Source organism: Vidua macroura, chromosome 2, assembly GCF_024509145.1.
Source record: "Vidua macroura isolate BioBank_ID:100142 chromosome 2, ASM2450914v1, whole genome shotgun sequence".
Classification (NCBI taxonomy): Eukaryota; Metazoa; Chordata; class Aves; order Passeriformes; family Viduidae; genus Vidua; species Vidua macroura.
The window spans coordinates 32,992,117-33,007,456 of record NC_071572.1 but is presented as its reverse complement, the minus strand read 5'-3'; the positions used below and the strand labels follow the sequence as shown (position 1 = coordinate 33,007,456).

Here is a 15,340-nt window from a genome sequence, read left to right as displayed (position 1 = left end):
TCAAGATTTATCTGCACTAGATAGTAGATTTCAAGATGGCCATCAGTCACAGAAGTCTTGCTTACAGCCCAAGGCCTTATCTGGTTAAATAATTGATAATTTTATTAAAAGGCAAAAAGGTTATATATTAGCCTCAGGATAATAAATTGTTTTTATTGGTTTAGGGGAAGTGTATACATGGGGAGATAATGATGAAGGGCAGCTTGGAGATGGAACAACTAATGCCATCCAAAGACCACGCCTGGTTGCAGCACTTCAGGGTAAAAAGATCAACAGAGTGGCCTGTGGCTCAGCACATACTTTGGCTTGGTCAACCAGTAAACCTGCTAATGCTGGCAAGCTGCCTACACAGGTAATTTTTTTGGCTTATTGAATTCAGATTTTAAGCATACTTAGTGTACTTATTGCTGACCTTTTAGTAGATGTATTTCCTTTCCAAATCCTTGTATAAGCTCAGTGTGCTTTGGTTTGACTTCAAGTTTGAGCCAGTTACTTTGTTTTACTTCTATATTTCCAAATGATTCAATTTTACTGAGCTGAAAAAGCCTCTTCATTCAGTTTTTAATCCAAATGTGGAACAGTAACTCAGTTTGAAAATTGGCAGGAATTTAATTCTGCCTTGCAGCTATGAAAATGTTATGCCTTTGAAGGGAGTTTTTCATTGCTTGCTTTATATTGAGAAGGCTTGTTTTTTGAATATTTGGTATTTCTGCTATGCCTGGAAGTTGTGATGACAGGATGTAACATGTATTTGTTTATGGATAAATTGTAAGATATGGAACAGCACTTGTATTCTAGCCATCATATAATACTTGGTTCAGTTTAGATGGATACTATTAGTATTTTTTATAAACAACTGAACTCCATGTATGAAGTTTTGACAGCGTGAATTAGCAAATATCAGAATTTCTAATACAAGTTTACCTACAAATCTAAAGCTTGTTGTTCTATTGAATACAATAAAGTGTATGATAATTATAATTTACATTTGGATATCATCGCCTTATCATAGGTTCCCATGGAGTACAATCATCTGCAGGAAATTCCCATCATTTCATTAAGAAACAGGCTTCTGCTCCTGCATCACATTTCAGAACTCTTCTGTCCTTGCATTCCAATGTTTGATCTTGAAGGAAGACTTGATGAAACAGGTCAAGGACCCTCAGTTGGGTTTGACACGTTGCGGGGAATACTGATATCACAGGGAAAGGTATTGTACCAAACTCTTTCTAAGGGAGAGGTTTGTAACCATAACAGAGAAGTGCTGTTCAAGCTGTTTCTGAAGAAAAAAGATCTGTATATCTCAATTTCTTCAGTAAGTTGTGTGTCAGATATTTGCAATCTGATGATGCAAACTTCTTTGTGTTCTTTCTACAGTGTTTTTCTCAGTTCATCATAGTGCTTTTGTGTGTTGATCTTGAAAATAACTTTATACTGTAAATCTTCAGTTTGTAGTACAGCTGAATTCTTCTAGAGTATTAAGTGGGTGATATCCTGGAAAAAATGTAAGATAGCAGACAATGATCAATTCATACCTGTTGTGTTTCCATTTATCAAGTTCAAGTGATCTACTAGTCAATTCAAAGCTCTGTGCAGATACAAACTTCTTTTAGACTGAGCGAAAAGGGAAAACATAATATTGAGGAGTTCAATCTCAAGTGGTAGTGAAAGGGTGTTGTAGTAGTTACATCAAGTCAGTCATGAGAGAATGTAGATAACTGTAATGCTTCAAAGCTGCAACACTTATTCAAAACTTCAGATATGATAAGCCATAACAACATGGTTTGCCTTCAGTATAATCATCAGGTTTGGGTCTGAATTTTCTCACTGTCACAGTAATTTGTCTAACTGAAAAAGAAAACATTATACAGACAGACAGAATCTGCTGGGAGATACCTTTGAAAAGAGAATTGATTAAATTTCCCCTTCAGTGCTGTTCTGTGTCCTTAAATAAGACATGTGGCTTGTAACTAGACAACTTAGCGTCTGTTGTCTCAGAGTCTCTTTCTTCAGACTCCAGTAAAATTGTGTAGTAGAACAACCAAGCTGTGTACATACTTCACAGACCAAGGGAAGTCATCAAAACCTAAACTGGAAAGGAAATCCTTGCTGTTCTGTTCATGAGACTTATAGTTGTTAATGCTGTTAATTCTGAGTCCTTAGATCCATAATGTTACATATAAGAATGTGTGTGCAGGAGGCACATTCAACCTAATTTCCTTGAGTCTGCAGAATAGTTACAGAAAGGCTTCAGACATAAGATAAAATAGGATATCAGGCATAAATACATCAGAAGCACTCACAAGACATCACAGGTTGTGATGCCATATTCATATCTAGGCATTTAAATCAAGCTTATCTTCAGAGATTCTAAAGATTTCAAAATCTTCTTAATCTTGCTTGAAATTGAGTGTAAAATTATATCCAAATATTTAGTGGGGGAACCTTGGATACTTGAAATTACTTTTTAAAAAAATTATTTGTTGTTTATTTATTGCTTTCCCTAGCAAGATGATCTCATCTTTGGCTTTTTCGATTGTCATCTTCTGTTAATTATCCTCTATATACTTACATTTTTCTAGTATAAACTAATTTATACTTGTACTCAGCAATACCTTGATTGCTTAATAATTGTATCTGGGTGCAGTGCAACCTTTCAAGCCATGGTTTTAAGTGATACAGATGGGACTTTCTTCTTTACTTTTTTAGTGCTCTTACTGTTTTAGACATGAAAAAGATTAGCACAAATAATGTGTTCATTGACTTACATCTTGCATCTTCATATTCTGGTGCTTTTTTATTTCCTGGGTTGAACTATGTGTTAGCCTGCAAAATATGTGCAGGGTTCTTACTTGATTTCAGTTTTCCATCATCTGTTTTTTTTTTTTTTTGGTTTTTTGTTTTTTTTTTAAGGAGGCAGCTTTCAGAAAAGTTGTGCAAGCTACTATGGTGAGAGACCGTCAGCATGGGCCAGTCGTGGAGCTCAACAGGATACAGGTATCTTCAGCTGAAGTTCTGATTCACTTTGTATGTTTAGCCCACAGTGCTGTGTTGGTCAAAGCCCTTTCTTTGTTTTAGCTGTTTGGTATCTGAATCCTAAAGAGTTGAATTTTTATCAGAGAATCAAATAATAAAGAAGTGACTGCAGTTTTAGGGCTGCTTATATTCTTTTCAGTACGTTTTTATCCGTACTGCAGTTGTTTGGGGAGAGGGTGACACTTGTTGAAACGTTAAGTGAATGATTTAGACACTTAAGGAGCAAAGTATGTCCTGCTTGAAAAAGGACTGCCTTTTCAGAACTCATTACATTAGATAGTTTAAGAGAGTAATGATTCTGATGTGTTTCTTACCTTTCCAAATGCTCAGCTGATTGAAAGGTAAAAAAAGAGAAAAAAAGTGAAGGGTAAGGAAAAAAAGGCAAGGAAAGGAAGCTCTTGAATATAATTAAAATTAAGGATGACAAACTCTTGTCCTTTGGTGGTCATCACATGTAGTCATATTGATTGCAGAAGACTTTGATACAAAAAGGCTTTTTTCTTTATTATTGATGTTAGAAAATGCAATGTTGTGCCTTAGGCCAGATATGCCTTTTTTCCATAGATACTTCTGTAACACAGAATAGTAAAACACTGTTTTCATTTAAATGGACTACAGCCTGATCTTAGAGTGTGCATGCATTTCTTTCCTGTTGTGATGGGTGCTTTTTTCTTTTTTTTTTTTTCCTTAATATGCAAAGCCATTAGTGAGGTTAGAGTGGAGAAAATGTGAAAATTTAAACTTGTTATTTTCTGTTAGTGAACAGAAATACATCTTGTTTTGGCTGGACTCTGTTTCTACTTTACAATTTTCTGTGGACATACTAAATTTCTTGTGCTAATGTTCTGTGACTGTGTTCTAGTTTATTAGAATCATACAGTCACTAAGTTTTTACTTATTGAGTCCAACTATATTAGATTTTTTTAATTACTTTATAAGTGTGTGAATTCAGAAAGTCCAATAAATATTCCTGGTATTTTAAGCAGAAAACTAGTGATCAATAGGTTTTGGGATAGTTTCCTAGTGTCCTCCTTCATTAATTGAGATAGGCTTTCCCTTGTATTTCAATTTATTATTTAAATCTGTCTTGAACCCTAGAAAAGCACTGGCAGCTTCCCTTCTTCATAGCTTCTAGGGGAAATAAAATATTGCTGTAACTAACTCTGTCAGTTTAGCCAAGTGAAGACTAAAAAAGGTCATGGTCATAATGTGCCCTGATTACACAGTATCAAATATGGCTTACAATTTCTTGAGCTAGCTTTTGCTCAGAATGAAAATGTGGATTCTGAAACTGTTTGATCCTTTAATTGAAGGTTCAAGGCTACTTTATGTAGTCTCAAAAAAGCTAAATGTCAGTGTTAAATCTTACTTGCAGTGGTATTTAAAGTGCAGCTGGGCTTTTAAGACCCCTTGGCTTTCAGAAGACTCTTCTTGCAGTTTATAGATTATATAGTGCAGTCAGTTCACTTCATCTTCCTTGGTGTAAAAAAACAGATGAGTTTTTAATTTAAACTTGTTTTCCAGGTATTGACTTGTCTTGTACAATACTTCCTCAGCATCCCTTGCTGTTTGGTGGTTTCTTTGAAAGCACCAGAACTGAACATAACAGCAGTGTAAACCCAAGCAAAGCAACGTTCTCCTATCTTGGGGTCCAGTGTTACAGGGACTAGATTCCTTTAGGTCACCTTACATACTTCTTGGCCTTGGGTCTTTCTGTTGGGAACCTTGTAATGGTGGGACATGGTGGTTTTCTGTAGTTTTTCTGCTCAGGGTATGTGAGAAACAATGTGATGGCTGTACTGTAACTCAACTGTGTGCCACTCTGGTGTTTCTATAGCATAAAATGGAGTGTAGATATTTTATGCCTTGAGCTGTAGCATGAAGGCAAGCTTGGATGCACAGAAGCAGTATGGGATGCTGTTGGAGGACTGCATAGGGCAGAAGAAACCAAATTTCATGCAGGTTTATCCATACTACTTTTTGGGAATAGTCATTAAGTAAAATATCTCAAAACAGCACCTAGGCCCTGTTCTGGAAAGGTGTAATATAAATGGTCAAAAACTAAGCCAGAAGTGAACTAACAGCTAAATGACTAGACAGGCTTCCAGTGCTCAGTAAGCACTTGCTTACTGACCCTCTTACTTGCAGATCAGATTTTCCTAGTGTAAGTTGTGGTGTAGTTCATGCAGTGTCAAATGGACAGTGTGTTTTGACCTCTAAGCAGATACTTTCATGATGCTGTTAAAACACATCTTTGCACAGCAGTTGAAAGGAATTTCTTCCTTCTCAAAAGAATGCAAATTTCAGTTATTAAGGTGAATGTCTACTTTCATGAATGTAATATGGCAAAGAATCTCCTGGTTTAATGTTCTTTACTCTGAAGGGAGAATGTGATATGTATGGCTATATGAAGTACCACTTTAAGACTAGTTTCTTCCTCCTTACATTATGCAATGTGGGTTAAAGGAATCTCACTAATATGATAAGTAAAAATGGTCTGATCTTAAAGTAGGCACAGCATATGAATGAATTAATGATTTGTTCTTTTTGAGCGTCATTTCAAATTAAATAACATCCCTCCTTCCTGGTTATTGTCTCCTCCCTTATCAAATGTAGTTTTAAATAGCATTCATTAGATGACAGCCTTCAGTTTCCTACACTGATCAGGCTAAGGTTTTTTTGTCTGCTTGTGTAAAATAGTCTTTTCTGTACTCTTCATATTTTTATACTCTTATTTATTCTATAGCATTTCAATTTGAGCATAGAAAAGTGAAACTCAGGGTACAAGTGAGAACTGTGTACTTTGAAAATTATTACAGCAATATTTCTGTACCTCTTCTGATGTTTACTTGAATTTACTTGAATGCCAGTCTTAGGGATCTCCATCAAATATTAAAATACACTTTTTCTGTAGGTGCCTAAGAAAACATTATTTGTGTATCTATATATATATATATGTATTTTGGTAGTATTTACTCTCTTTTAGAGGCTCCTAATAAGTATCATAGATGCATATCTAGTTGTTACTAGTAATGAATATAAGAATAACACATTCAGTTTTCTGGCCAACAACACAGTCTCTAATCTGTGTCATGTGTGAAAAACTTACCCGGATTATTCAATTGAATCTATGAGGAGAGATAGAGTGAATTAAGTGGACTGAAATCAGAAAAACTTAATTAGCCAAGTCATGAGCTGCTTCTTTAGAAACAAGAGAGGTCTTTATCATCAGACTGCATCTTTGCTATCCCTCTGTCTTTCCATTTTCCTTTAAAGCTGAACAGATATAGTGCTGATTAATGACAGATGAACAAGGAACACTTGGAAATTAAAGATAAGGTGTTGGTGGCTGGGGGAACTGAAAATTCCTTATTTATCTGCACAGTGATGCCAGTTGAAATATGTCTTAGAGTGACTTTATAATGTGCTTACTCAATAGGTAAAACGTTCCAGAAGTAAAGGAGGATTGGCTGGACCTGATGGTACAAAGTCAGTGTTTGGACAGATGTGTGCTAAAATGAGCTCCTTTAGCCCTGACAGCCTTCTCCTTCCTCATCGTGTTTGGAAAGTCAAGTTTGTTGGTAAGAAAATTCTCAACACACCACCCCTTCCTATTTTGCACTTTACAGTTTTTTTTTTTTTATTTACTCTCTTGGAGAACCTGAAGGAAGGAAGAAAGGGATCCAGAAAAACAATACATGTGTGTGGGCAGAGGAAGGTGCTTAAAATGTTGGGAAGTAAAAAATCTTTTATGATTTTAAATGAAAAATTATTTCCTAAAACCCCTCACGATTAATGGAAGCATGTCTGTAATTCTCTTCAGGTTCTGGGGCAACTCTTCTGCTTACAATAAACCTAAACCTAAACCTAATTTTTTAGCTGTCTGAATTGGCAAATAATCCTGGCTAGCTAGTTTTACTGGTAGGGTAGTTTTTACAATTCACCTATCACTCTGAGCTTTTTAATAAAAAATATTTTAGATTGAAGAGCCATTCTATCTAATGTGTATGGGCTAAATAAGACATACCTACTTTAAAAAGCCACTCATAAAAAAAAAACCACTATTACATTTATATTTCTGTTGCATTTTACTGTGATTAGCATATGGCACAAAATATTTTTTGCATTCAGTTAAAATAATATTTTTGGCATTGTGATATGTCATATAATCTAAATTATATGTTTTGCAATGAACTGGAAACATCCAAGTACAGAGCCAGACTTCTAGGGTTTTCATATGGAGGGACACAACACTGCAAACCTTTGTTCACTCAATTATCCCCAGAGAGGAAATACAGTTTATTTCTATACTTCAGTTATTTTTGAAAGAATATTTAATTTTGAATCTTTTTTCTTCTCCAAGGTGAATCTGTGGATGATTGTGGTGGAGGCTATAGTGAATCAATAGCAGAAATGTGTGAAGAACTTCAGAATGGGCTGACCCCTCTGTTAATTGTGACACCAAATGGAAGAGATGAATCTGGAGCAAACAGAGATTGTTTCCTATTAAATCCTGCTGCCAAGTCACTCCTGCATATGAACATGTTTCGCTTTCTTGGTAATTTCTTAGCAACTTTGTGACATTCTGTGTGCTTTATGTGTAGTCAGAATATTGGGAATCTAACAAAAGCAATGGACTATATTTAAACTTACAGGTGTACTTCTGGGCATTGCTATCCGGACTGGCAGCCCTCTGAGCCTCAACCTGGCTGAGCCAGTGTGGAAACAGCTTGCAGGAATGAACCTAACAATTGCTGATCTCAGTGAGGTGAGAAGGAAGTTCCTGGGTAGGATATAACTTAGAGAAGACAAACAGACCGTGGCATAAGTTTCTTAAGTGATTAGTTTCCTTGGTTTTTATGTCCTTGTATTTTGATTGACCTTTTATATTTTGAGCCACTATACAAGGATGATTTGTACTGACTGTTAAAACTGTAAATTTAAGTTGTTCAGGAGTAGTTAAATAATCTATTTGAATTCTAGAGCACTCTCAAATTTTCCCATGGGTTTGACTAGACAGTCTTTGCAGTTCAATTCCTACTTCCCAGTAGACCTTTCTGTAGACCTGTTCTGGCTACAACTCTCTGTTGTAGCCAGATGCAATAACTGATTTGAGGGCATGTGCCTGCACTGTTTTGAAGTAAAAGAAAGTGAGTTCAATCTGTTACTAGTTTGTGATCACATACTGAATTTCACAAGCTTTCAATTTCTATTTACTGAGCTCAGTAAATGTGGAATAAGACTTAGATCTTCATTATGAAGAAAAGTTCCTTCTGAAATACTGCCATGTAGAAATGCACTTCCTATAAAAGCATTGAGTAATTTACTTGTCATTGAGGGGATTCCTTTTGTATCAAATCCAGTGCTGGTAGGGATGATTATGCTTTTAAGCTTCAAATCCCTTTTCTTATATGATACAGTTTCTTGGCAAATGCCGTCCAAAAAGATTGACATCTAGAATATGTGCACTCTCCCACATCCAACATAATGAAGCTTTATGCAAAGTACTAAGCTATTTTACAGCTTTGAATTCAAGTTAGATGAATTGTGGTCAGACACAGTTCAGTCAAAGGTTTTGGTAGGTAACACATGATACACTGCTTTTGGTATGCAAGAGATGCTGTTGTATAGTGCTAGTAAACTGGCTTTAACTCAGATTTCTTGCTTTCAAAGGTTGATAAAGATTTTATTCCTGGGCTTATGTACATTCGAGACAATGAAGCTACTTCAGAAGAATTTGAAGCTATGAGCCTCCCATTCACTGTGCCTAATGCAAGCGGTCAAGATATTCAGTTGAGTTCCAAGTACACCCATATTACACTGGATAACAGAGCAGAATATGTGAGGCTGGCAATAAACTACAGGTTTGTTGAATAAACTATTAAAATTACTGATATGAATATGCATTTCATTGTAAAAAATATGTCAGCTTTTAAACAATATGCTACTTTAGCCTGTTATATACAAGTATATTAATATTCTCATGTGATTACAGTGTTGATTTTCTGATTTCATTTATTGTATCCAAGGAAAAAAATCTTAAACTTAATTTTTGGAAGCAAAGTAAATGAGCAGGTGTGCCTCTAGATTTGTCCGGACTAAGCAGTTTTGGCAGCCAGTTTTCATGGTGGAGTAATGTCGTAGGCACCTAATTCTTCCTGTGGGCTAAAGAAATAGGCTTGATCAGTAAGCTCTTTATCAAGAGAGCTTAGATCTAGTACTGCTGCACTCATACCTTTGCATATCATCAGCTGCAGTCAAGGGTAGTATCAGCTGAATTCTTACTTCAAGTTGGAATGTATGAACCAAAATGTTCATTCCTTGGGTAGGACACTGATGCACATCCATGGGTGCTACAAGCTGAGCACCCACAGAAATCAGTGGGAAATAACTGCTTGGTTTTTGAGAATACTGCCCTTTGATTGCTTACGTGGCCAGGTAGCTAATCTAGATGAGTGCATCTCAGAAATAATCATAAACATCTTGTCTCTGAAGCAGTGGGCCTAGTGCCTACAGGAATATGTAAGTTTAGGTAATTTGGATAAGAAACTGGTTCAGGCTTGTTTTATTCAATCCACCATATTCCTCTTCTTTAGAGGGTGCTTGAACAAGACTGTATCATCACAGTCTTATATACTTGCTTATTAGTTTGTAGTTACAGTGTCTGTCAACAATCATGAATTACAGCCTTAGTTTTTCTTTTTTTTTTTTTTTTTCTCCTCTGTAAGTGGTTATGAGCCAATACATAAATCAGTTTCTGACAGTAAAGAGAGAGATTTCATTTGGAGCTGATATTCCTTTGAAGAAATGTCTTTGCTCTCTTGCCAGTTCTGGCTGTCCTCAGAGGACCTGAGCAAGCATTTCTAAAGCATTTTACAGTTAAGAAGCCTTGTGGAGAAACATTTAAAGGTTAAGTACCAAGTTTTTTAATTATATGAAGCCCTTGAGAAGAAAAACTAGCACCTGAATAGACTAGCACCATGTGGAAAAGCGGATGCAAAAGACCAAACTTGTCTCGACATCTTTATTTTGGTGTTGACTGGCCTGAGGACAGTACTTGTAAGAGATGCCTGTGCTTTGGAGGGCTCTGTAAAACATCTCAGAAATTATTTGATAGAAAAAAAATAAGCCAAACACAAATAGTGTGTGGCATCAGAAGTAGCAAAATGTTACTTCTCTGTGCCTGTCTTGAAATGAAAAACCTACTGTCCCCTCAGACATCCTATTTTAGTTCAGATCCTTTTTTTTTTAATACTATAGCTTCTGTCTAGTACTGAGAATGTTTGAAGTTAGAGTTTCAAGATAGAGCTGCTCTTTTTCCAAGAGCATATTGTTTCCAAATGGGATATTGTTTTGTTTTTGCCAAGCATAGCACATGAATAATACTGGAAATAAAATATCTAAAACATTGGGAGATAGCTTCCTTTGCAATAGGAATTGGTGTAGTAAATCAAGTATCTTATAAAAAATGTTTTTAATGTTCTTTGGTACATAGCTGGACATTTGAGGAGAATGGTTTAAGTTGCTTTGATAACACAGTAATTGCTAGAAATTACATTCACAGAAATTCTAAAAATGTTTCTTTACAGGCTTCATGAATTTGATGAGCAAGTTGCAGCAGTTCGTGAGGGGATGGCCCGTGTTGTTCCAGTTCCTCTACTTTCACTCTTTACAGGATATGAACTGGAAACTATGGTATCAATTTCTGCTTTGTTACATCTGTCAGATTAACTTGAAGTGAGATTATTCACTTGCTTTACTAATAAAAAACCCACATTAAATGCTGTTTACAATGATTGCTGTGTGGTTAAAAACATTAGTTCAAGGGAAGACCAGAAAATGGTTAATTGCCCTCTTGGTGCTAGTAAAATTATTTTGACATAGCTGAGCAGTAATAAAATGAATTATTTCAGGAAGAAAAAAACAAGCAAAACCAAAAAAACCCACATGCCACTGGATCTCATTCCAGTGATCTAGAAAGTAAATTGGAGATACTTGTCCTAAATTCAGGAGTATGAAAAAAGTTTGTTACTGTTGCCTGATGGGAAGATGTATATCTAGTATTTTTGTACTAGGAGACTATGCATGGCATTTCAAAGATCTGAATGCTCAGTTTGTCAGGGTAAAAGCTGATTAAATATTTTAAAGGAAGGGAGGGAACAAATCACCTGTAATTGATTTGATCAGACTTGTGTAGCCTATCACTGTATTTTATTTTTCAGGTATGTGGAAGCCCAGATATCCCACTTCATCTCCTGAAATCTGTAGCAACTTACAAAGGCATTGAACCAACTGCTTCCTTGATACAGTGGTTCTGGGAAGTGATGGAGTCCTTCTCCAACACAGAGCGATCTCTCTTCCTGCGTTTTGTGTGGGGCAGAACAAGGCTGCCCAGGACTATTGCAGACTTTAGGGGGAGGGATTTTGTTATTCAGGTAATTCAGGATTATTTTTGTGTGGGATGGGGAAAGTTGGGGGGCATCTTAAAAAGCTGGTAGTGGAGAAGTAGCAGCGTGACATAACAAAGGCCTGATTTCATTAAACTGTTCTGCAGCTTTACACTGTAGATTCAACAGTGCAACAGTTGAATATGTCTGTGACAGTTACATAATGTATAAAACTATTCTTCTGTCTTGACTTGGGCAAGTGGATATTCCTTTAATTTCCCAGCCATTTGTTTCTGTGAATTTTGATAGTTTTCCACTGTCATGCAACTGTTTTTGCTGGTATTTATTTAGCATTTCATTCTCTTCAGTTAATAATTTCAGTTAAATTAAAACCACACAATCTTCAAATCATTTTTTGATACTGTCTGAAGTAATAGCATCTTTTTTAGACTGCTCCCAACCACATATTCATAATCAAAGCAGCTCATAAATGTCTGTTTTTATTTATTGATTTAGGGGAGGGAGAATGGATTTGGCCTCTTCATTGTTCTTTTAAGAAACTTCAGCATCAGAATCAAAAATACAATAAGCTGCTAAAAAAAAAATATCCCAGTTATTATTTCGATACTTATTTGTGTTTTGGACAGCGAACAAAAATCAAAAATATAGTGCTTTTTTTCTTTTTTTTTTTTTTTTTTTTGTTAACAGGTATTGGATAAATACAATCCTCCAGACCACTTCCTTCCTGAGTCATACACGTGCTTCTTTCTCCTGAAGCTGCCCAGGTATTCCTGTAAGCAGGTCCTAGAGGAAAAACTGAAGTATGCCATTCACTTCTGCAAGTCCATAGACACTGATGACTATGCCCGCATAGCGCTGACGGGAGAGCCGGCGGCTGATGACAGCAGTGACGACTCTGATAATGAAGATGCAGATTCTTTTGCTTCAGATTCTACACAGGACTACTTAACAGGCCATTGAAAAGTAATATAAGGAATAGTTGTTAAAAGCACTGAGGCAAAATGCCAAAATGACAATGAAGCCAAGGACAGTTTAGGTTTCAGAATAGAGACTATATAGTCAGAGGGATGGTAATCTTCTGAACATGGGGAGAGTGTGTTTGCTACTCACAGTAGGACTTAAGGATTACAGCTTAATCCATCAGCTTAAAATAAATGGCACAGTACATGGGCATTTAACATTTATTTTAAGAGCTGAAAATGGCCCCCCATAATGCTGCACTACATTTAGAACTTTTGTGTTTACTGAAGTGTTGTAAATGTTTATATAAATATGGTAGTGCAGCATCCAAAAGGCAGTGAAACCTTTAAATTGTGGGTGCAATAGTTTTTTTCATATTAAGTGTTGTGTTCTGTGCATCTTCTTGATTGTATATTGGAAATACTGTGCAACAACGGAATAGTATTATAAATATTTCAATTAACTTTACTAGAAGTTTGTTAAAAGTTTTTGAACACTGAATAAACATTATTCCTTGAAATTCTTCTATAGATAATTAAAAATGGCCAATAGTTTCACCTCCACCCCTGGTTTGTATATTTTAGCTTATGCATTATTTATCTCAAATTTGATACCTTTCTGTGAACAGCATCATAATTCTTATCATGGAAAGTGTACTGTATATAATTGGTGCCATGTAAATGCAAAAATTATAATTTCCCTCTAAATAAAAGTTCTGCCACATTAAGAACCAGGATGTGTTTTTTCATTGTAATGCAGCTTGGATGTGGGATGAACATGGAAACAGCTCTGCTAAGAAATGTTTCTGCAATGTACAGCTTTTGACCAAACTGCTCCACCAGTAATACAGAGATTTTGTGAGCTACAGTAAACTTGAGCAAGTCCAGATAACATGTTAATTGTAGTGATTCTGTAATTATTAGGATAGGTATATGTGAGTATTCAGCATTTTACAGTTTAACATAATTGAGTGGATGAATTCTTTTTTAGTGTGTGCATTTGACTTCTGTTCCAACTAAATTAAATACTAACTGTGATCATGAACTAAGTTTTCATGAGACAAACTTGATATTTCAGTATATTGGTAAAACTACTGGTAGTCAGATGTCAGTGGTTTGAAATACGTTACCTTTAGAGTCCTCTGTTTAGTGCTAAAGATCTCTTGCAATAAATGCGCCTTTCCTGATCTTCTATCTCATCTGAGGTTCCAGAATTCAGGCCTGTGCTTGGTCCTCCAAATTTTCTCTGTCTGCTGGTGAAAAATGCTGTGTCTTTTTGAGTCTTTAAGATGCAAAACTCAAAAACCTTTAAGAAACCTCTTTTATCTTTGTTGCTGAATTGAATTTCTCCTGAGGGTAAGGAGTGAAGAAGTAGTACAGAAGTGCTCATGTGGTTGTCTGCTGCCCTTCAGCATGCTAACACCGGAGCCCTGTAGGCGTCCAACCCAATCAAAGAGATTCTGTAGTCAGCTTTTCAGGAGAGCGGATGAATGAGTCATGCCCAAATCTCAGTACAAGGACTTTGACCAAGTTCAATTGCCATTGTTGAATTTCAAGCCCCATTTCAGAAGCATATGGGCTACTGTAACATGGGAGTTTATGACTTGCTTATAGGAAGGAAAAACAATGTCAGGATTTTCTATCCAAGAAAAGAAAAAAGGAAGTATGCTTAAGGTAAGGAATCTATATGCATTGTTGCACGAAACTTGCATTGTTGCATACAGTTGCATTGAACTGTAAAAGTTTCTTAAGCCTCCTTTGCTTTCCAATCCTAACAGAAGAGTGGCAGGCGACTTACAGTGTGATGCTTGTAACCTGTGGCCTGACTTACAGCGTTTCATAGGTTATCAGGTTGGAAGGGTCCTCAAGAGTGATATGTTCCAAACTTTTTTGGCAAAAGCACAATTTAGACAAGACAGTTCAGCATTCTGTCCAGCTGAATCTTAAAAGTGTCCATGTTGGGGAAATCTGCCACCTCCCTAGTGAGAGTATTCTGTGAAAATTTTTTCTCTTCTGTCTAATAATAATCTCCTCAAGAATAATTTGTACCATTACCCCTTTTCTTTTCCATGGCACACCTTGTAAAAAAGGAGTCTCTATCTTTGTAAGTACCCTTTACATACTGAAATATGTTGATAAGGTCTACCATAAAGCTTCCTTTCTGAAGGCTGAACAAATCCAGTTCTTACAGCCTTTCCTCACATGACAGGCTTTCCAATCCCCTGGTCCTCCTTGTGGTCCTTCTCTGGATCCTCTGCAGCCTGTCCCTGTACTTTTGCGCAGTAGGGACCAAAACAGCACAGTATTTCAGGTGTGGCTTCACAAGTGCCAAGTGGGATAAAGACTACTTTTATCAGTGCTGGTGATTCCATCGTGATGTAACCCAGTATCTTGTTGGGTTTCTTTGCTGCAGCAGCACATTGTTCATTCATATTCAGTAGACATTGTCCACACATCAACCAAGCCAGTGAACGTGTCGCAAAAGGTGAGCAGGTTTGTTAAGTGTGATTTGCCCTTCATGAATCCCTGCTTTCTTTTCCCAGTCATGGGCTTCATCTGACTTGTGATAGCCCTCCAGGAGGATTTGTTCCATAATTTTCCTAGGGACTTAAGTAAGACTGATGAGCCTGTAACTTCCTGGATCATCCTTTAAGACCTACTTCTAGATGGGGGTCACATGCCTTCTTGCTGCCTTCTGGGATATCCTCTGCTCTCCACAGGGTTGTGGAAAGTGCACCCAAAATTATGTCAGCCAGCTCTCTTAAACACATTCAGGTGGATAATGTCAGGGCCCATCAATTTGTAGGGATTGAGTTCTTGCAACAGTTCACACACCAACTCCTTCTTCACTGATGGTCAGTCTAGGTTTGCATCAACCTGGATTTTTGTTCCAAAGGCCAGAGGCCCAACAGTGCTGGTAAAGACCAAGGTGAAGAA

The 15,340-nt window shown here is 36.6% G+C and overlaps 1 protein-coding gene across 4 annotated transcripts in view; it reads left to right on the top strand.

Annotated features, from left to right (window-relative positions):
* Positions 1–13,134, top strand: part of HERC2 (HECT and RLD domain containing E3 ubiquitin protein ligase 2) — a 102,213-nt gene extending 89,079 nt beyond the window's left edge. For all 4 annotated transcript variants that reach the window (XM_053969216.1, XM_053969223.1, XM_053969210.1 and 1 more), the window contains exons 84-93: positions 165–352; positions 1,013–1,210; positions 2,914–2,997; positions 6,476–6,617; positions 7,400–7,594; positions 7,692–7,804; positions 8,710–8,900; positions 10,626–10,731; positions 11,259–11,471; positions 12,132–13,134. In XM_053969216.1, the coding sequence (XP_053825191.1) occupies positions 165–352; positions 1,013–1,210; positions 2,914–2,997; positions 6,476–6,617; positions 7,400–7,594; positions 7,692–7,804; positions 8,710–8,900; positions 10,626–10,731; positions 11,259–11,471; positions 12,132–12,404 (1,703 nt within the window). In that variant the 3' untranslated portion in view covers positions 12,405–13,134. The remainder of the gene's footprint in view (positions 1–164; positions 353–1,012; positions 1,211–2,913; positions 2,998–6,475; positions 6,618–7,399; positions 7,595–7,691; positions 7,805–8,709; positions 8,901–10,625; positions 10,732–11,258; positions 11,472–12,131) is intronic.
* Positions 13,135–15,340: the final 2,206 nt, after the last annotated feature.